Genomic DNA, 22,278 nt, shown 5'->3' with positions numbered 1-22,278 from the left:
GTAGTGCGGCAACCAATCACAAGTAATCGATTCTCTTTAGAGCATAATTGGTTTAATAATATCAAATATTTATAAAATTGGTTAATAGTAAATCGTTTAGTTAGTTGGATTAATTAATTTTATGTGGCGCCACCTTCCAAGATCCACCACCTTGAAAGATGGCGCCAGGTCTTACAAGGTGAACCCAACCCCCAGAACCACCCCATTTTTGCGGGCTGACTGTAACGCCAAATGTTTAAAAAGTATTAGCTTCACTTGTCGTACAGTTGTCTTTGTTCTTAACTCATTATGAGAATGTAATGGCATGGTGAGCGCAGCATCCTGTACTACAACTTGCTCTGACTATACGTGCTGGTTTGACATTTTTGAAAAGCCTGGAAATGAAGAAAGACAGTTAATTGCATCTTACCCAGCAGGATTAATGTTTTCTTGTTTGTTACCAGACAGACCATGTAATTAAAGATCAGTAAACGCTGGGGACAAGGAAGGAGCATCGATATTGCTTGTGTTTGGCGCCATTGTAATCACAGAGAATTGTAATGGAAATAACCAAAAACCAGTAGCACATCAAACGGAATGGACAAACTGACCTCAGAGAAGTCGAAGCAAAAAGTCAAGAAAATAGAAAACTAGCGTGTACGTTTGGCAAGAGCTCAGCCCATAAATTGACGAAAGTCTATACACTCATGCCCGCTCCACAATTTTCCTTTATCGCGTGGCATTTTATGTGTTGGGGAAACGTTTCCTACGTTTACCCCAAGAAGTATACATTCACGCTGTTGTTCCGTTTTCTGTGGAGTTATTGGGTCCGAAACACTATGTAGATGAATGACACTCGAATCGAATCGTTTCGTTAATTGGTTCACTTGGTCGCCATCTCACCAAGGCGAGTCGCTCACACATGCAAAAGGAGCCCATCGTGTTAACCGTAACTATAGTACATACGTATGTTAGTTGTGGTCTAGTAGTGTGACATGGTGGATTGATGACAGTATGCAAACTATTCACGCCTATACAAGACTGCTCTATTTGCACCTTGCGTCACTCAACTTAGCGTGACGAAGAATGTGACGTGCATACACACCGAGTCTGATTTGTTGGGAGCAGCACCGAGTCTGGGCACATCAGTGAGACGCAGCAGATGGGCCAAGCGAGAGAAATATACTATATAGTATATCCGTCGTGTCTTAATAGGGCGACGGAACCGGGAGACAGTACAGCACTAAATGTATAGGCCAGCATGTACAATGGCAGCTATATAAACTAATAGTCCCATACATGAGAGCAAGGCTCCTGCGTCCGGCTACCAAAGCGATCAATAACACTGTGGAGTCTCTCTGCTCTTTTTCTGGTTTGGCTGCTCTGCTGCTATACCGACCTCTTTTTTCCCGTGTTACTTATCTTCTTTTTTAATTGCTTTCGTTGGGCATGATCTATCATCTGTAGATGGTGTGTAAAGATATAGATTGAACACTGATGCGTGTACAGTATAGATGTCGCATAGTTCAAATGCATGTCGATGTTCTTTTCGGTCGCTGCTCGTGTTCATTTAATCATTTGCTTTACGCTTCGTGTAATGATTTTAACTTGTTTATTTCTACCGCTCTTCGTTGACTTAATTCCAATTTCTTTGGTCCCGAGTCACTCGGCTTCGCCCAATTTAGCAGGACTATCTGTATAATGTGCAAGAATCGCGTTCGAAGCGTTTTCCTATGCAGCTGTCGTATAGTAGGCCTGCAGTGGGTCAGAGAAATTATCAATAAATAAACAGTTTAAAACCAATAAGAGCGATAACAAGTAATGCGGAAGGCTAAAGACACGTGCTAGCGACTAAAGAGAGAGAGAGAGAGGCAATAAGATGCTGCCTTGCAAAAATCTTCTGCTTCACGTCTCCGCATATATAGAGCAGCATCTTGGTAGAAATTCTCTTCAGTCGTGGCTTGCAGCAGCTCGTGGCTGGCTGTTCGACAGCGTTTCTGGCCCCGCTTACATCATTGGCTCTCGGCTATATAGCAATTGGAGTGTGCGTCGTCTATGACGTGACTATCGGTGTGTGTTTGTGGGTGTATATCAAAGAGCGTGTACCACTTTTGCCCGTGCACTTTGGATTAAAGGACAATGTACACGCAACGTGCCATCAACTAACTTGGATGAAATACCTTTGACAGCAATCGGCGTCACCAACACGACAGACATCAAAGAGAGCGGAGTTAGTATCCACGAGCACCTGCAGTTTAATGGCCCTATACATAGAAAAATACGTGCTGTAAATTGCCCTGTGCCATTTGATTTGCAATCAGTCGATGGCGGTTTGGTGGCAAATTGCGAATCGAATGGAGCTGGAAAAAATGCTGATTTGATTCCACCTTGTAGGCCTATTTCGTCACCTGACTGGATATCATTTAAATATAGGCAAATCGATAGACTGTATCACCTCCAATACAAAAATAAGAAGCGACATTGGTGCGGATTAACATCGTCGGAAGGAGAAAATTACACGTCCGCCAGGCATCAGTCCCTTCCAGTTGCCAGGTAAGCCTGTGTTTTCCATTTCGGATCCACATCGACGATATTACACGTGATTTGAATAATCCATGCGGACCATATCTAGGGAAATGCTGACGGAGCAGATCTTGTGCTTATTATTCGTCCTCCTTGTGAATACCAAGACTTTCGGCTCGATCAATAACACCTGAGCCCCTCGACTATAAAGACACTGTAACATTCTTTGTTGATAGAAATTTAAAAAGTCAATCATCTTATTTTCGAAGCGAACGCTAGACTACGTGTCAGACTGCAAAAATAGCTATAGTCTACGTAACGAGCCGTTTGTACGTAGATATAATGATGGTCATCAAGGGATCTTGCAGTGATTGTTCTATGTAGCGTGATGATAAGTTGTACATATAGAAAAGAATTTCCCATCCTTCTTACTTGTTGGCGACCATATTTATAGCCGTGTATAGGGGACGGGGGATAAAAATCGATAGCTCTCACTTTCTCTGTACATTTAATCCAACTAAATGTTCTGATGGAAACAATTTTGGAAGATGGAATAGACGACACGCTGTGAAGGCGTCAGCAGAAAATGAAAAAATATCATAGTGATCGGTTGCTCTTTCACTGACTTTGGATATGAAAACGTATTCAAGAAGTAGAGAAAGCAATTTTAAACATTTTCCGAATGTTTCTCTTTGCGACAGTAGCCTACAGTATAGTACGTCATTCTTCGTGTTTTAAAAATGCATAACTATTTAGGCCTCCCTATACGAGTAGCATAGGTCTACATATACACTGGCAATTTTTTGGTCGCCTGGACTTGTTCCACTTTGAGCATTCGAATTCAGGATCTTTATACGTCTGCCACAGAAAAATTGTGTTTTGTCTAATATAGAATCCTAAATTGTTCAATGGATTAAACGAGTGGTATAAATTCGGTAGCAAATGAATTTGAAAAAAGGCGTATGCAAATGTTGTTTTCTTTGTTCCAAGTTCTTCATATTTGATGTTCTCATTTTTCTTTGGCTTCTCCCAAGACACCAAGCACATTATCCAGCAAATTCCTCGAGGTGCGTCCTCCCCACAGCGAAATCTATATTTATTTTGCCGCCTTCTTGTTAAACCTGTCACTCTGAATTTGACGTTCCTCTTTTGCTGTGCTTGAGCTCCATTCTGTCTATGAAATCGAGCAAAATTTTTACAGCCGTTCAGTATTCGGTTGTATAAGAACAATGAATCGGACTATATTCTGCGACGTTTGATTTGTTTCCCATTACCTTGACAAACAGAGGAAATGTAAATCCGACTAATATAAGAAACCTTTCAGAGGACTAGGACAAAACAATGACAATTCCTTTTCACGGAATAGAAATAAGGGGGCAAAATCAGGTCCTTTTTAGATGTTTTCCATCGTGTCCCTTGGTGATATTGGATTGTGCATATCAAGGCTGTTGTTGACACAACCCTAAAAATAGAAGGGAAAAAAGGAAATATAGAATGGATGGTGGTGCACGCTCGCGAGAAAATAATATACGTTAGAATATGATCGGATAAAGCCAAATGCAAACCAATCAAATGAGGTTCCGCCGTTTACCTGACCGGCAAACTCATCCGACATTCACACAGTGATGCACCACAGGGTAAAAGTATAGGCAAACTTCTATTAACCATAATAATGCAAACCTTAAACTGGATGTTAATATGATCCTATAGATATATAAAGAAACGATGAGCACCATGTAAATTGATTTGCAAAGCAGAATGAAAAACAAACACCAGAGAACAATATTACCGATATATGTCGTCTGCTACTCCTCTAGAAAATAGTGTGCTATTCTTTTATGCCTTAAAGTACACGCAGAGTGAACTTCTTGCTGCATTTCTCCATTTTAGGCTACGTTTCGTATAGAATCTAAGTGTGAAGGATTGGGAAAGTCAAAGTGAAAAGTCAATTGTCTTATTCTTTTTATCTTTTGTTTGTGTTTCCTATAAAAAGAGAAAGCTGCCGTCATTTAAAAGGCGTTGCAACCATTTGGTATATTGGCTCTAAAGTCAACATCTTTGCTTCTGTTGGGCTATATGCCATTCGTCTAAACATACAACCACTCGTGCTGGATAGCTTCCTTGCTGTACGGTACCATAGATTTTTCTTCCTTATTTATTGTTTTGAGTGGCATCTCGTGTTGGTTTGGCTGTCTAATATTGGCGAAAGCCTTCGTGCGAAACGTAATCGAAATAATCCCCAAGAAAGGCAAGATAATCCCTGAAATCTTGCGACAAGTGCAGGCTGATTCGTTTATCGCATCACGATGACAATGGCGTGCTGGGACGTAGCCCAAAACATATTTGTGATGCTGGATGTATCTTATCTTTAAAAAAGAAAAAAACGATGGAAGTGATGTCCAGCTCCATCGTTTGTCCCCACGTTCACTGCTGGCACTGCAATTCAAATATAATTGAATGGATATAAGTAGTTTCATGTTGGTGAATAATGATTGCTATAGTTTCAATAGCCAAACAGTGATTCCATTTGCTTGTGAAAATCTGACGAAAATCAGTATCGTGTTTGTTTTAATCGATCGATAAATCAATCGATATTTGGTTCAGCCTCACAGAACTGTGACTGTCGTGTGAGTGAATAGATTGCCAAGTTTTTTTTTGTGTTTCCCTCTCTCTATCATTAAAGAAGTCATCACGAGGATCTAGCCATCAGCCAGATAGATGGAGTTGATTTGGCTGCTCGCCTATTTATACAGTCCAATGCTTCATAACGGTTTCTGTTACCGTTTGTCTCCAGAATCATATCAACCTATTAACGACTGCGTATCGAATGTCAACATGTTGAAATATCCTAAGGAATATGCGTGAATACAAATTGCATAACAAACATCAAATTTGCGTATAGGTCAAGGATGCAGCGGATTCAGCAACGTAGAAGACGGTTATGTCATTCGACTAGACGATGTTTGCTCTTTAGCGCAGTCGTGTTCATTCTAATCGGAATCCATCGTCATCATGAAGGCGTAGAAGGGGCTGAAGTAGCAACAAATCATGGCTGCCCAGTGACGCAATTTCGGTGTAGCACAACGGGCCGTTGTGTCAACCTCAACGTCTTCTGTGATGGCCGTAACGACTGCGGCGACAATTCAGACGAACCAGCTCAATGTACACGTAAGTACGGCGCCATTTCAAACTCTAGAAGAGATTTAGCCAATAATCCAATTTCTCGTTGTGATCCACCGTCAATCCGACGCCAAAGCTGGTTGCTAAGCGAAAACGTACAAAGAGTCAAAGATGCGGCAGAGGCCACTGTCGTCGAAAAAAGAAAAAAGAGTTTATAAATAGCAGGAAACCTTTCAACTCAATAGGAAGGTTTCTATTAGTAAATGTTTTTGCTGTTCATTCACAAAAATAAGAAAAGACGGAGGCTGGACGTGCAGAGGCTGAATCGATTCTGTACATGTCAACGCCATTACATTTTGTTGACTGGACACACGACGTGGACCACATCAAAACTCTCTCGCTAGATAGTCACACGCATCTGGTGCTGCAATTCAGCTAAAAGCAATTTGGGCATTTGCAATCGCCACGTTCTTTTTTTGCTTAGGCCCCACTTTTAATGGTTAAATCGTCAACGTCGAGTCGTACAGTCAGTTCTGCGAAAATGCCTTTAACCCAACGTGATAAATTGATTTGCTTTTCATTGTTGACAGATTGCAACCGAACATATTACGCAGGGATTGGCGAAAGCTACCGGCTTTTGGTGGCCTGGCCTAAACTTAATCAAATGCCATTCCTTTGCTATTTGACATTCATGTCAGCCACACAGGAACCGCCGCAACTACTGCAGGTATGCTTTTCTCATTTTCATTAGCGACAATATACATAAAAACTTGCACAATTGTTGGTCGATTTTCAATATGAGATCGATTGTCAATTACCATATTTATCGAATCTCAAACGTGGCCTAATTTATTCAGAAATTTTCTCGCTTTTTCCCAAGGTTTTATTCTAATCTGTCCGTTGTTTTTTTGTGTCCCCCTCCTCCCCAAAGATCCTGCCTTTGTGATGAATCCCCGTGGGACTATTCCCTCAATTTTCCCTCCATTTTCGAGGAGGCGGCCATTTTGGATTTTTACTTGACCAATCAGAGTTTTTGGCAACAAGTTGACTTGCAATTTTTACATAATATTTTTACTTGTCGTCGAACGTGAGAACAAGACAAACAATTAAGAGTTTCAAATTGGAAAATATTAGCGTAAATTTTGGGTTTGTGAATTTTGTTTAAGACTTAAGACTTGAGCAAAATTTGACAACTCTGAGTTTGAGGGATGTGAGAAGAGCTCAGTCGTATTCAAAGCTCCGCCGTTGAGTTTCGTGGCCATTGTGTTTCGGTGTAATTGTGAAACGTCGTCGTCATCGTCGACGCCTCATTTAACATCCAAGAAAAGACTCAAGCGAAGAAGACGCACAGCGCGATACATTAGAAAAAGAGAACAAGAAAGTTGTTTAACGTCGAGTTGAATGAAAACTCCCAAGCGTGAATGGCTAGTGACAATGGTGGCGAATGATGAACATAATGGGGAAAGAGATTTATCGAAGACGGTCTGTGTTTTAAAGCACTTGTTTCTTTCAAACATCGCCCAGAATGACGAGTAAAAGAAATTAGGTTATTTTTTCTTGTTGGCTAATCGAACTTAATTTCGCGTTTTTCTTTTGTCCAGCAGCATTCGCCACACAGACACGTGTCGCCTCGTTTACCAGATGACCACCACCCTCCTCCACCCATTTTTCCAGTTTTCATAAAATCTCTCTGTTGTTTTTATCACAAGATCAAGTAGATAATGTCTACCTGACAATCCCTTTAGCCATGCTGCCAGCCACAACAAAAGTTGCTGAGGCATTTGCTGTCTTTTCCTATTGTGGCCTCGTAACTGTTTCATCTAAGCCTTTAAGTCTGTTATTAGAGTTGTGCAATTAATGATTTTCCATTTTTTTTGTTTTATTTCATGGATGAACTTTGGAGGTGCGTGTGGATACGGCAACGATTGGCCAGTACGTTGTGCAGCAGAGCAAAGATGAAGTCAATGGCCGTTGCCCGGAAGGATGCATGCAGATCTTGGAAGGCGAGATGCAGCTCAATCAGCCTAAAGTGGCGCCCAGTGCATTGAATAATGGTGGCACGACCAACACTTCGAGTGGCGGATGGCCTGGTGCGTGGTGCGGTGCCTCCATTACTCCTCGCTTCTACTACGCGGATTCGAAATCCGTCACGTTCGCCCTGCATTTGCAAACAATTCCGCAAAGCTTGTTGCAGAAAAGCAAATCCTTGTTGATAGCTGGGGACACTTTATCGTCGTCATCCATCACGGCTCAACAACTTCATCCTATCCTCGATCTCACCTACAAGATCTTGCCCAGATCATCTGCCGTTCTCCGGTAAGTTTTTCTTCTCACTTTTTTCAGGCCATGTCTAGACGGTTATGTAAACATTTTCCCTTTTTTCTTGGGCGTGCAATGTCGTCATTGCCACAAAGTTTTTAATTGATACGGACCATCTATCTTTCACTCGGCAAACGTTTCGCTTCGTTAGACTTGTTGAACTTGATAATTAGATAGTACAGCTAACATATGTGCAGACATTTCTCTGACTCCTGATGGGAGCCATGTTTATGGCAGTTGTAATATGCACAACTGGCTCGTCATCCGAGCACAGCTGCTGCGAGTCATTCAATTACGATGAGATGAACGAATTAGTTCAAGAGACACTTCAAGCGTTGAATGTTTTCTTTCACTTCGAATCAGACCGATTTTTTTTTTCTTTCGTTTTTTTTTTTTTTTTTTTTTTTTTTACAGTTCACGAAGAGTCATTTGTTTCAAAGGCGTGACGTAACAAGGCACATTTGTCAATGATGTTCGATCTTTTCTTGTTGTTTTCCGTTGTTTAGTTATTTGTAGAAACTGTACGGGCCGAGTGATGTTTGCGTCTGAAGGATAGTTTTCCCAGAGGGGGGATGGGAAGGAATCTATTCATCTGATTGAGTAAGGCGAGAAATAGAAGAAAAAGCTTCGTTTCCTTTTTCTCTCAAAGGACGTGTAGGGGAACATTTTTCATTTTGTTTGATATAATTTTCTGTAAAGAAATCCATTGTTACACAATATCAGAGTCAAGTGAAACTTCACTGCTGTCGAGTGGGACGCAAAGAACCCCGCCCTATCGATCGATTGCCGCTCCCCCCCGCCCATTTTTTTTCTTTTAAAAGCACGAGAAATTCTACAGTCAGTTTGGCTTGTATTCAACAAGGTATTTGAACGAATTGAGATTGGCTAATAGAACAGGGGTGGTGATGACCTGAAGCCAATGGATAATAAGAAAAGAAATAATAATCGTGTGACAGGAGACGGTTATCGAATAAGAACAAAGAAGAAATGGAAGGCGTGTTCCCACTTGGAAGTAATACGTAGATAACCTAATTTCCCTTGGGGGTGGATGTAAATAGGCATGTGCCGTTGTCGGCTTGATTCATTTCGTTATCTTATCCCCAGCCGTTGATACAAATGATTTTCGTCAGTTTGCCGCCTTGATTTCCGTTTCTTTTTACGTTTGGCAGATTTTTCCACCTTGCTACTTCGTTCCCTTTCTCTAGAACGAGGAGAACTATCTTTTCTTCTCGACTCTATTCTATAGGCCCAATATTGACCCTTTGAATCAAATGGGAATTCAGCTTCTCGACTGGAACGTGGAACCGTGGATGTTGAGGGTAACGGTGCCTGTGTTTGCACACAGCAGGTTTACTTTTGCGTAGAGTAGGAATAGACGCACACACACACGCAGGAGGGGATTGTCTGTGAATGTGACGACTGCCGGAAGATGGTTGGGGAAAAAAAAAAGGAAAATCTGGGGACATGTCCACGTTTGAAGCTGCCGCACTTTTGTTAGTGGCCCACAGACAACGGGATACGAACGGGAGCTGAGCGGATAGCCACCGTATTCAGAGATGGCAATACAACACCAACGTGAGATTACGTTGGTGAAATGGCGAAAAGCAAAAATGACCCGCGTTTTCTTATTTTAAGCTTCATTTTCAACTCATTCATCAAAATGAAGCTGAAGATGAGAAAACGCGGATCATTTTTGTTTATTCGCCAGTGATAAAACAAGCGAAATGGTTGAACGTAGAAGGTAGAAATAAAAAATAGTCGGGCAAAGATCTATTGACGTCAACTTGGAAAACGGGGAAAGGAACTCGCTAAACGATAAAAAGGGGAAACCGGAAGGAACCCACCATATACCGAAGACTGAATTATTCCATCCCATGTGTACACGAAGAATAAAATGAAAAAGGAAAAGTTGGCCACTAGCCGAGACTGTGTAGACGTTTCCCGAGTAAAATTCGACCTTATTTTTTCATTTGTTTTCACCTGCGTTGCTTTTCTATTGTGTCGAAGGAAGGGCGAGGGGAATTGTACACACGATTAATATTATCCTATCGAGAGCGGGAAAAACGACCACAGAGTCACGTAAGCCGTCGAAAGAAAAAATAATAAAAGGCTCGATGCTTTTTCCATGCGCTGACGGCATGGAAATGGCGTTGGGTGTTGATGGCCCGGGTGGGCGTAGACGATCGATTGAAGAAGTAGCAAAAACTTTTTTTTTCTTCTTCTCCCGTGCGTGTGTGTGTGTGTGTCTTTCTGGAGAGAAAAGTAAGACGAGGGATGTGTCGGCAAGCGAGAAAGGAAAGGAAGTGAACGCCAAACATCATCATCCAATGGGACGTAGGCCAATGAACCGACAGTTGAGATCTTTACTTTTTCTTGACAGCCCTTGTTATAATCTCGCACTTTTTCTCCTTGCTCTCTCCCTGTTTCCTAATAGACGTTTGTTGTTGATCATTTTAGAGTCAGATTGACTCGTCTGCATTTCTCATTCGGTGCAAAACGAGCATTTTTTGATTTTGGGTGACAGCTCCAACTGCAGTGGCTGCCCCCATTTTCTTTTCCCTGTTGCCTCCAATTTGAATAAGCGAGAAAAGACTTTTTCTATTCAGAGCGGCAGAAATCGCGCTAACATGGCGTTGCAAGTCGCGATGGAAAAGTTCGATAGTGGGACTTGTTTCATTTTTGTTCCTTCCTTTTTTAACTTTGAATAATAAACTACTGTTGGTTAGGCAAAAAAGGGCAGATGCCAGTAGAGAAAGACGCGAGGGTTTGACAAGCACAGCACGGCAGGAACCCGAAAGTTTTGGGACGGAGAATATCCGCGCTAGTTTTGTCCTTTTCAAGAGAAAAAGGTCCACTTTGTCCATCCTCATCGAAGCAGCGCAATCAGCTGAAAGGCATTCTAGTTTCGCGTGTTTTTGTTATGCGCATCAAGTTTGCCCCAAAAGCAAACGAAGCGAAAATCAAAGTGAGGCCAAATAACCCGAAATGATATTAGTCGGCTGTCGGAAAGGAGGGAAAGAAACAAATGAAAAGAAAAAAGAAACTTGCTCCGAGATCTTAATTTCGCTATTGTGGTTGCTGCCGACGATGTTGGTGTGTGCGACCGCAACAGCGTGCATCGATCAACGGTCGGGTTAATCCATTCGTCTGCGATGACGCAGACGTCAGCAACATTTTCATCGGTCGCTACGTCGATGGCACTGACGCAGCCAACAATATGCTGTTATCCTTCACCGTATCTGACCCATTTTTCTTTCGCTGTCGCTCTAAAATCCCACTCTTTTTTCTCTCTTCCTTTTTCGAATAATGTTGCCCGTCTACCTTTGTTTGCCTGCGCGCTAACCGTTAAATATAGTATGTATACTGTATGTCTATTTTTTTGGGGGTTGTGTTTTCCACTGAATTCGTTTCATCGCGGCGTGTGAGGTTGCGAGGCAAAAAGATGGAGTCGGTTACTCGCTAGCGCGCTGAATCTTTGGCGTATCTCTGCTGATCGATACATCCACGACAGCGCGGCTGCGATACTAGGAAAGAGGATAGGACGGTGTCGTTTTCCCCGTTTTATTTACTTTTTCTCCATATTTTGAAACAAATTGAGACGCAAACGTTTAATTCTATACACACGAGTGCCACTACGAGGCACTTGGTGATCAATAATTGAACGCAGTTTCTTGTTCGCCGTCTGGCAGCTCAGCAGCGGATATCATCAAAAAATGAGGCATTGTGAAATCGATGTGAAACAGAGGGACAAAGCAATGTCGTCATTGATTCATGGCAAGAATGTACGATCATAGCGGTGGTCTTTTGAATGCAATGCCGTCTATGCCTTGCATCGTGGCGCATTCGGCGTATGGAGGGCGTGGCGCGTGCAGCAATTAAGCGTAGCATTAGTAGCTATTTGCAGTTGGGGCACACGGACCAATAGAGGAGCCAACCCTGTACGACATGTGGACATTGCAGTCGTTTGTGTGTGCGAGAATTTTCTTTATTCAGAGTCGTCGACCTCAATCAGCTGGCCACGAAACGGTCGAGAAAGAACCGCCTTTGTTTAGCCATTGTCAGACATGGTTTCCTTTATCTTTTATATGTTGCCGCTCGGCATTAGTAGACTGTTGGCAATGTCGAACACACAATGGCCGTCATCGACATTGAAGCCCAACTTTTGAATTCCTATTTAACTACGGTACTCGGATTTGTTACCTTTCCGTTGGCTAATGCACGAAAGGAGCGATTTTTATTTTTTTGTTAAAATTTTTTTTTATCAATCAGAAAGAGACGTGCGTTGGTGGCTGTATGAATTGTACGATGGCAATGGTAGAGTGTCGCAACCCACATCGTTGACAACCAGATGACTCGTCTGTTTGTGCAGTAGACCCGCACGTACACAGTCTGTCAATTCTTAGCACAGGGGAGAAAAAAAAACAAAAAAACAAAAAAAAAAAAAACACGTCGGGAAATATATTGCATGCAAAATAACGTGGGGGTGTCGTCTGAGAGATATATTTACCCTTAAGAGTGACGTGCGTAGGTTTGTAAGCGCGGCGTAAAGCGTGTCTGTAAGTTGACTTTCACACTTTCGATCATAGATTGGCTCACAGAAAGATCGCGTGTCTGATGTTTTTCTTTTATTCATGACATTTTAGGTACGGTGGCGGCGGCGGTGGCGGCAAGGGCAGCAAGGGCAGCAATATGAATCAGCTGGGCGAGCCGGTGGCCGGCACCGCCTGTTCCAGACTGTTCCGCCAATGTGGCATTTTGTCAGGCACAACGGCAAACGATAACGACCAGGAAGAATGCCGCGTCCAGTCGCCTGGTTATCCAGGCATTTATCCGCGCAACGCCCATTGCCTCTATCGAATCTCGTCACCTCGACCTGGTGCGGCATCTCCCGCCTCGGCCAACGCCGGCCGCCACGTCGTCGCCCTGTGGCAGAATGACGGACGAAAAATCAACTTGCGCGATTGGAACCAACCGACGAGGGATGCGGGGCACAGTCAGCGCACGTCGAGATCGACAGCCGAATGCGAAGCGAGCGGAGACTACATCACCATTTACGACGGTGTCAACACTCTGGCGCCCGTTTTGGCTCGATTTTGCGACGGTCCGTTGCCTCAAGTCGTGTCCAGTTCGGCTGATGTGACGGTCGAATTTCGCAGTTCGCCACTGGACACGATCTACGCCGGCTGGACTGCCATCGAAGGCTTTGAATTGAAAGTGCGAATAATGGCCGCTGAAAATCTACAGCCGGTGATAAGCAGTGCAAGTGAGATTGGCCGGTCGACCATAACGGGTACCAGTAGCAGCAGCAGCAGCAGCAACAACAACAACAACAACAACAAGTGTCAGTGGAACGTGACGAGTAGCGGATTATCGCGCGGTCAATTGCATTCGCCGGCGCAGACGTGGCCGTTGCGGACCATGTGCCATTTTCGATTTGTCGGCAGAGCCGACGAACGTGTTTGGATCTATTTTGCCAAATATCATTTCGAAAAGGAAAACAGCAAGAGACGACAACAACAACATCAGTGCCGCAATGCCCTTAGGATAGCCGAAGGCGATGGAAGCGGATGGGATCCATCGACAGCCAATAGCAGCGCCGTCGGCAATGGAACGATTCGACTCTTTTGCCGTGACACGAGACCACCACCTCTTTGCGAGAGGCAATTGCCGGTGGTGGCCAATGCGAGAGGCTCGGATCGATCGACGACGACGCCACCGCCGCCGTGTCTGACCGGCGAGAGTTTTCTGTCGAACGGATCGACGTTGAGCGTTCAACAACATCTGCCGGAAGGAACAGCTTTTTCACCCTGGAAATACGTCCTAGTTTACGAATTTTTCCGCCCACATCAAGACGGCCAACCGTTGCTGGACGTTGGTGGCAGTGAGCGGCCGATCAACTGCAACAGACTTTTCAGTGTCGGACGGAATCAGTCATCAGATGGAGGTGCGGTGGAACTTCGCGGCAGCGTCAAATCGCCTCAAAATGTTTTTCTGTTTGGCCGCGGCGGTGCCCGTCATCTCAAGTGAGTTGTTTGTTTGTTTGTTTTTCTTTTTACTTCCTCATTTCATCAGTTCATCACTTCATCACTTCATCACTTCATCACTTCATGATTTGAAGTGCAGATGTTGAGACGGACGTCATGTCCTATTTTTTATCTTCACCCATTCCGTTGATGAAGAAGCAAAGGCCAAACGACTCTTGTTTTGTTGCGAGTAGAACGCAAGCCATTCTGGTTTAACATGCCAATAAGATCAGCATGTCATCAGCGATTTTTCTTCGTCATTTCTTGTCCTCCTCCTCCTCCTTTTTATTTATTTATTTTATTTACTTTTTCATTCGGCGAGCCTGTTTTGTTTAAGGGAACTCGGGCTACGATGCTCGTCACAATGACAATAGTGGGCTGAAAAAGCAGTTTGGCGTTTGATTGAATGGCCGCCGATCGGCGAGGCTTTTCGTACAGAGGGCAATAACAAAGTCAACAAAACTTTGACTCTGTGATTCATCTTTATTGTCATTGCCAGTCCTCCTCCTCCTCCTTCTCCTCCTTCTTAGTCTCCTCCTTCTTAGTCTCCTTTTGACATATTCAAAAGTTGTTTCTATCCCCGTCCAACGAAACAAGAAACTCTACGGTCGATTGCAATATGTTGCAACGTGTGACGCATCTATTGAAAATGTTGGCCGATCTCTGCGTTGACGACCGAAAGAAATGCGCCAAGAGTTTGATATTGACAATCGGATAGGGTTTGGGGACGGAAGAAAGAGCAGCAGGTGAGAATGTGCCGCCGTTTATTGCTTTCTCCTTGTACCAATCATGTTTGCCACTGTTTTTTCGAGAGTGGCCGGGTGGGAAACTGGCGAGTCCCAGGTGCCGGCACGATACGACAGCATCCAATTGCAAGGGTCGATAACAGCATGTCCTCGCATGTCCTCGCATGTCTTAGTGTATACACCCACTGGCAGGGGCGAACAGAGCGCGCATTCTATAAGCGAGGGAAAACACGAGTAGGAGCAGATAAAAGAAGGTTAATGTCATAGTCGTCTACGGAGTTATTTTATTTTATTTTTATTTATTTTTTAAAACAGCATTCGTCGTTGTCGTCGTCGTCGTCTTCCCCCGTGTTTGTATAACGGCGCTACTCGTTCAATATTTCATCAGAGTGCATCTGCTGTGCAACAAACGTCTGGCCGGCCCTAGTGCAGTTTAGTAGTAGTAGTGCATACGTATCATCTTGCTGTTTCGTAGCGACATCATTAACTATATACACAGCACAGCCTCTCTATTTGTATAGCTTGCGCCGTAATTGTGCACCCGAAAGCTGCCAGTCGCTCCCTAGTCGTCCCTAGTATTTCAATGATCATGTTTCACGCGCCGTTCGTGTTACAGCCCGCACGAAACGAGAGATTGGTGGGCGCGATAAAAGGTAATCCGTGGTCGACATCCTTACTCTTCTATCTACGTGAGACATTTACCTTGAAGGAAAAGAAGAAACAAACGAGAGTCTCATTTTAAAGGTTTGCAATGTCTGACGATTCGGATGTAGCAGTTGCATCAAAAATTGCTATAGCGGAAGACCAGTTTTGCAACTTTTCGTTCATTTTCCGTGCATTATCGCTGTAAAGGGGAAGACTGTGTCGTAGCGCGGGGGAGCGTCGTTGAGTCCGTTGAGTCCGTTGCAGCGAATATTCGAATTGTTCTGAATGAGATACGTCGGACGAAGACGAAACTCGCGGTCGTATTTGTTTGGCAAGGGCAAACAAGCGCAGCTCCACTTTTGCTCTAATGGATCGGTCAAGAATAGGAGAGATGCAGTTGAAAGAGGAAACCAATATTGATGGATGCACTTGAGACATGGAGACGCGACATTCGATCAATCATTCGTCTATTCGCATGTAGACAACTGCGTTTTCTTATTTTCTGGCCTTTTCATTTTGTTACGCAAAGGGGATGTTGTCACTAACGTGTTCGAGATGTTGGCCCAACTGACCATGTCAGGCTCGAAATGATTGCCTCGCCGGTTGATTTGGTCGCCGTAGACGAACTGAAGACTCTGCAATCAGCGCAGATGCAGTCACATAACGGCATCTGCGGAGAGAGAAACTAGTCAGTGCGTCAAGGAAATTGGAGATGCCTTCATCGTCATGCAGCCAGCGCGTGTCCTGTTCAAATGGCAAAGTTTTGCTTTGTTAATCTGAAAGAAAAAGGGGAAGGGGCGGCGAGTGAAGGAGACTCTCTCGGTCTCTCCCCACAGCAGAGGATGCAGCCAGGCGAGCCCGGCCGAATGAGACGCGACAGTTGTAGCTCTTATTATTGTATATCGTTCAGGCAGAAACGGGACACGGCAAGCCGAGCCGACAGTGGGAGCACTTGGTCCGATCGATTATTGTGCGGTTGTCGTCAATGATGAGGGGCAACTGGGGGAAGAACTGAGGGGCAACTTGGGGGAAGAAAGAAAAAGAAAAAAAAAAGAAAGAAGTCCAATCTATTACATGTTGTTGTTATTGACATCATTTTACATATATCAAGGCCGTATGTGTAGTGCGATTGTTTGTTAGCTGGGTCTGATGTTGATGTTGATGTTGATAGAACAAAGTTGAAATGATTTTTAAGGCAGAGATCGCTGCACTTCTTCCTGACTCACGTTCGTTTTTATAGCCCCACTCAATTGTTTTTTCTTGGAATAGGATTTTTATTTTCTTCTGTAACGCCACATGCCGACAATGATATGCAAAAGGACTTTTATTGGGAGAAAATTGAAATAAAAGGAAGCGATTTAGAATCGAGTATCGTGATGCATGTAAAGCGATACACTAAAAATGAATACGTAATATTTCTGGGCCCTCGTGTCTCGCATTCTCTTTTGGCAAGGCACGTCGTCATATAATTCGTCTCTTTATTTCTAGTCGGTCGATATATGCTGGATCAATTGACTATCGTATGTGAAGCGTCACTTGTCTTTTTCGAATGAAATTAATTCATTTTTTTTGTTGTTGTTATTGCTTTAAAAAAAAGGTGCGTGTATCGGTTCCAGGGGGACGAGACGATGCGAGTGGCGATCGAAGTGACTCGATTGCGCCTTGGGGGACATCCTGGCACGCGTTGCCGGAATCGGCTGGATCCGCTGACCCATCAACGTCGCTGTCACATGTTACGCTCGACGGCAATTCATTCGTCACCGAAAGACAACAAGAACAAGAACAAGAACAAGAACAACAACAACGGGTCGTCCTCTTCAACGGCGTTTCTTCAGTTGAGGGAAAGGCCGTGGGCCGGACAGGCTGCTGGACACCAGATACTGCTGCAAAGAGATTGCCTGTGTGACACGAGTGGCCTCCAGCTGCCCTTCCGTTACGTGTCGACGAGTAGCGCCGTCGAAGTTGTCTTCAACGTGAATGGAATGACTCACGCCGACGACTATCACGACTTCTTTTTCGAAATCTCTTACGAATTCCTAGGGGGTCCAGCTGCTGCTGGGAGTAGTGCTGGCAGCAATAGTCATCTGAAATGCGCCAGCCAATCGGAATTGAAGCCATTGCAAGGCCCAGGAGGAATCATCAAACTGGACGGACTGCGGGGCAGCGGATTGACGACCAGCCGGCAAAATTCCGTTTGCAATCGTCAGAGTTGGTTGCTCTTGCCCAGAGCCGACCGTTTCCTTTTCCTCTCCACCACGGGATTCGTCATGAATAATCAATTAGACGATGCAGCCAGAGACAAACAAGAACAGGATCAAGAAGAAAAAGAAGAAGAAAAAAAAGAAAAAGAAGAAGAAGAAGAAGAATCTTATAGCAGCGACAGTATCGATTGCTCCACGAAAAATCGAGTAGTCGTTTATTCAGCCGGACAAGTTGGAGGTGAGCCACTGGCCATCATTTGTCCATCTGCTCGATCCAACAGACGGCCGGACGGCGGTGTCAAGATATTCAGTCCGACATTCGAAGACGATTTGGCTGGAGAGAGGCAAGATTTGGAGGATGACGACGAATGGCGGCTGGGCACCCAATCGGCCCTTTCGATCGGAGGTGTCGTCATCGAGTTCATCGCCATTCAGAGCGGATCGTACACGTTGAAATGGCTGGAATTGACGCCGCAATCGCTGCTCGCCGTCAACCCGTTCAACAATAAATCGTTTCGTGCCATTCCTCATCTGGGCTCCGTTTCGTCATCGCCGCCACAGCAAGCGCCGGCTTGGTTCTTTTGCTCCACCTGGTGTCCGGAATTGAAAGCGTGCATCGACTCGCAACTGTGGTGCGACGGAGTTTACGATTGCCCGTCGGGTGTCGACGAATCGGACCAGCAATGCCACTCGACCGGCTCGTCCGACTCGTCCGACGACGACAACAACAACAACAACATGTCGCCCACGGATAACGAACCACCGACTCGCATCTCGGCGTGGAACGTGCCCAAAGTCTATTGGTATCTGATCGCAGCGGGCAGTACGTTACTGTCGCTCTTCATCGTCGTTTCCTCCGTGCTGGTGTGTCGCGAAAATGGCCATCATCATTTCAAACAGCCGGAAGTGGTGGCTGGTTTGTCTAGTCCGGCCAACATTTCGCAGTCGTCGCAAGGATCGTTTCCGCCGGCGCCAGTGACGGCCCTCAATGATTACGTTTACCCGCCCGATAACGTTGTGTCGGGTGTCGCCAATGTCAAGATCGTCGTTGGCGGCACGAAAACGGAAAGCGTCGACAAGGTGTCGTCCTTGTATCATTACGACAAGAAAATGGCCGTCTCTTGACAATCGGCCAGCACTTTGGAGAGCGATGACCTCGATTTGGAGACGACCGTCTGACCCGTCGTCTTTATTTGTTTCATTTGATTTTTTTCATTTTTTTTTTTAAATTTTTATTTGGGTGCATTTCAACATTTGAACGAAATGTTTCATCGGAGTTGGCAGTTTGTTTATTTTTATCGGAAAATTTATCGCGTGAATTTGCCACATTAATTTTTCGAGAAGGAAATGATGTTGTGTGACGTTGGTGAAGTTAACAGCGTTGCAAATGGTTGACGTCGCCAGAATCGCCGTCAGGCTCAAAGCCGAAATAAGATGCCTGCTGCCCGGCCAGCCACAAATCGTAGGCAGTGTCGATATCAATACTGTGCGCTGCGCTCATCTCTACAAACGAAATCCTTTCAAAAGTGTATTTCTTTTCATTAGAAATAATTCTTGTACATATTTGTCTTTTTATCTTTGTTTTTTTTTCTTTTTTTCATTGTGTTAACTCTACAGTTTTCATGCGAATTTCATTCGATATTGTCTATGTAAAAAAGAGAAAAGAAATGACAGAGAAACTCTAGAGAATTTCTAATTTTAAAAAGGGAACCGCCGTTGGCAAGGTACACTCCAAATAAAATTGTTGATACTAATTCGTCATTTTTAAGAGGCAAATAAAGGACGATTTTCTATGCAAAACCCCGCACCAAAAAAAAAAAAAAGAAAAGAAAAGAAAAAGAAAAGAAAAGAAAAAGAAAAGGAAAAGAAAAGGAAAGGAAAGGAAACGTGAATCTGAAAAGGAATGAGTTTAAAGAGATGCAGTAAGGTATGCGTCAGGAAAAGGCTCTTACTTTCCACCCTGGATGAGTCCTCGTCGCAAAAGTTGAACGGAGCTCAAGTAAAACGCGCCGTTCTCAACCAAGTCGCCATTCCAGTCTTGCCTCTTGGGTCGACAATGAGGATCAAAGTTGACCGCACGAATCTCTTCGGTATTGGCTACATCCACTTCCGTCTCTGAACAAAAAAAAAAAAGAAAAAAAGAAAAAGAAAAGGCAATACCACATCAAAAGAAGGCCCCAACAAAAAAGTTGAGAGAATCTAGTATCTGTGGAGGCTATCAAGAGCTAAGAAAGCCTTCAAAAAAAAGGAAAAAAGGAGATGAAAGAATGAAAGGAAACAAAGGCAAAGGTATGTACGTTTATAGATCCAAAGTAGACGAAATATACAAAGCTTTGGAATAGGTTACATCAGCAAAGCCAGGTGGTAAGAGTCGCCCTCCAAGAAGCTGAACTGCAAGGGCTAAGCATCAGCCCCCCCACATACGTAGGAGAACAATTGGTCCCAACTGGTAGGGGGAAAAACAGGGAAATGAGCCATTGCTTACCGTTTGGTTCAAGTTGGGTCCAGCGCAACGAGTGAGAACGCGTGACGGAGAAAACCGAATCGTAGCATCCGCTCGTCATTTTAGCAAGGGCTTCGTTCAAATGCGCAACGCGGACGAAAGGTGACGTGCACTGAATCAAGGCCACCACGTCGACTTCTAAAGCCGTTGGGCCAGGAGGAAGAACGTTAGTGGCAGCTAGTCGTTTGTTTAAAGTCGATGATGAATGAGACAAGGCGATGGCCCCTATAGCTACGACTATCCAAAGTTTTGATTAAAGATGGCGTTGAGTTATTATTTACCCGAATGGCTGTCTAGAAACTCGTTGATGGCGTCGAGCGACGATGCCCCATCTGACGATGACTCGGCGGATCGACGGTGGATCTGTGCGCCGTTTTGATGGGCCAATTCTAAGATGTCATCGTGGTCCGACGATACCCAAATCGAAGTCAAACCTGGCGCCCAAAAAATAGGGTAAAACTTTTGCTTGTGCTTTTTCATCCTCGTAACACCAAATTCTTATTATTATTTGTTCACATTTAAGTTTCTTTTCATATTTCAACTTATTGATCGGTTACATAACGATCAGCAGGAGGATGCCACTTCAGAGCTTTAAATCACAATCGAGACCCTGTCCTAAATTCGTTTGGAAAGGCATGCACAGAATATATCGGGAGTAACATTGAGACGTATACGCCCAAAGAAATGGGCAAACTCTGTTCTGCTGGGTACGGAGAAAAGAAAAGGACAGCACCAATTCTTTTGGCAACTCACACGCCAATACCCACCGTAGCACCGTAGCACCGTACGTAGGCGACAGAACGATAGGAGAAGAAAAACGTTCGAAGCTATACGTTGTGATTACAAAGGGAGTGGCAGTGCGCAATGTGGGAGCGAAGAAGGCATCCCGTTCTCCTCTGACACGGTCGTATATTTCTGAAAGGACTACCAACGCACATGGCGTAAGAATTTCGGATCTCGACTCGTTCGCGTCATCTTCTGAATGACTGCGTTCGGCATCTCATTTATTCACGCACAAATGGGCCATGCAGCGACGATATTCGTCAAATGATGGATGGAAAAATGCGCGCCCAGTATTCCATTAAATGCCAATCGCATTCAATTGAGAGGGGAAAAGAAAAAAATCATTCAAACACCTATCCTATCCGTGTGGAATTGAATCATCAGACAGCCCATGCAGAAACTCCATACCCCCCTTTTTGTGGGGGGAAGGGGGGTTGCAACACAAAAATCAAATGCGGTTGGGAACGACACCCTTACCGCGACTTTGTGACATCGTTTTCAGCGACCAGAGGAGAAGTGGCGTGCCTTTCAGTAAGGCCAAGTTCTTCAGCCGGATGCCTTTACTGCCTCCGCGGGCCAGGATCAATCCAGCGACGTGCATCGCCAGCACTTGTTCCTGACACTATATATCACCGGACAGAAGGCAATTTTCCAGGTCGAAATTTGTGTTTTGCTGATGATGAACAACAATCTCTGTAATGATAATTCACGATCTCTGCTCCATTTCCAGCAGACCAGTGGCAGAGAGTAAGCCTTTGCCAACAGTCAAAACTGTACGTCTTATGTGAAGCGCCGTCGTTTACCACAGAGTAAATAACGTTTAGCGTCTTCTTTCTTGTGGATGCTGCACGTCCTAAACTACTGAAAACTCCCAGCCCACCGCAATCGCCAACCGAAATGTCCTCCTCCGATCGATAATAAACACTGTCCGATTGCTGATTTTGTTGGTCGCTAGGTGCCAGCACCTGTCTAGCAGCTCATGCGCTTCAAATGGTTCGATACGAGAAGAATCCAGTTTGATCGTTCTATCGAACATCGTTTTCGGCCTAGTGAAGGAAGGCTAAAGAATGAAACAAAAACTAAAAATTTATGTCAAGAGCAACGATGGACGACGTGGGAACAATTCAACTTTGTCTCGCTTGCCCTCGATGCCGTAATCTCATCAAGAATCGAGTACGGCGTACAACTAAGGGGATTAACACAGATAGATGAGCTCCACGTCCATTTGACGTGACGTTATTCTTGCCTACTGTACAGAGATGGACGACTTGACATGTAGAGAGAATAGGAGGCATGCAATGCGCTTGACTACTCCCATTCGGCTAAAAACGTGTCCCGCTAGCCAGAAACCCATTACACCCGGCTGATTGAATCTTAATCCAATTGAATGTTGGCGTTTGTCTTTAAATTGGACCGCATCGGAATTAAAACGTTAT

At 44.4% G+C, this 22,278-nt stretch overlaps 3 protein-coding genes and 1 long non-coding RNA gene across 22 annotated transcripts in view; 2 read left to right on the top strand and 2 right to left on the bottom strand.

The window, feature by feature from the left end:
• Positions 1-22,278, top strand: part of LOC116924347 (replication factor C subunit 3) — a 41,644-nt gene that overhangs the window by 10,679 nt on the left and 8,687 nt on the right. The window lies entirely within an intron of this gene.
• On the top strand, positions 1,930-19,310 carry LOC116924339. Of its 7 annotated transcripts, none has more exons than XM_032930870.2 (6): positions 1,930-2,532; positions 5,405-5,670; positions 6,213-6,349; positions 7,526-7,938; positions 12,585-13,964; positions 16,953-19,310. In XM_032930870.2, the coding sequence occupies exons 2-6, from the start codon at positions 5,412-5,414 to the stop codon at positions 18,679-18,681; spliced, it is 3,918 nt and encodes a 1,305-aa protein (XP_032786761.2). In that variant the 5' UTR covers positions 1,930-2,532; positions 5,405-5,411; the 3' UTR covers positions 18,682-19,310. The 7 variants fall into 7 exon arrangements, with proteins under 7 accessions (XP_032786761.2, XP_032786763.2, XP_045030753.1 ...); XM_032930872.2 differs by lacking the exon at positions 1,930-2,532 and adding an exon at positions 4,417-4,628; XM_045174818.1 differs by lacking the exon at positions 1,930-2,532 and adding an exon at positions 4,417-4,633.
• On the bottom strand, positions 3,337-4,338 carry LOC116924343. The gene is made up of 3 exons (XR_004394926.2): positions 4,183-4,338; positions 3,777-3,964; positions 3,337-3,676 (listed from the first exon to the last, which is right to left on the bottom strand). It is a non-coding gene; the product is annotated as an uncharacterized LOC116924343 (long non-coding RNA).
• LOC116924342 (N-acylneuraminate cytidylyltransferase A) lies at positions 18,828-22,258 on the bottom strand. Of its 3 annotated transcripts, none has more exons than XM_045174832.1 (5): positions 21,320-22,258; positions 20,341-20,493; positions 20,042-20,236; positions 19,509-19,671; positions 18,828-19,059 (listed from the first exon to the last, which is right to left on the bottom strand). In XM_045174832.1, the coding sequence occupies exons 1-5, from the start codon at positions 21,441-21,443 to the stop codon at positions 19,035-19,037; spliced, it is 660 nt and encodes a 219-aa protein (XP_045030767.1). In that variant the 5' UTR covers positions 21,444-22,258; the 3' UTR covers positions 18,828-19,034. The 3 variants fall into 3 exon arrangements, with proteins under 3 accessions (XP_045030767.1, XP_045030766.1, XP_032786772.2); XM_045174831.1 differs by having other exon boundaries at positions 18,828-19,073; positions 21,320-21,885; XM_032930881.2 differs by having other exon boundaries at positions 18,828-19,073; positions 20,042-20,197; positions 21,320-21,871.

The sequence above is a fragment of the Daphnia magna genome, linkage group LG6, assembly GCF_020631705.1.
Source record: "Daphnia magna isolate NIES linkage group LG6, ASM2063170v1.1, whole genome shotgun sequence".
In the NCBI taxonomy this organism is placed as follows: Eukaryota; Metazoa; Arthropoda; class Branchiopoda; order Diplostraca; family Daphniidae; genus Daphnia; species Daphnia magna.
Note: the sequence above shows the minus strand (reverse complement) of the source record. Positions and strands in the feature narration are given on the sequence as shown.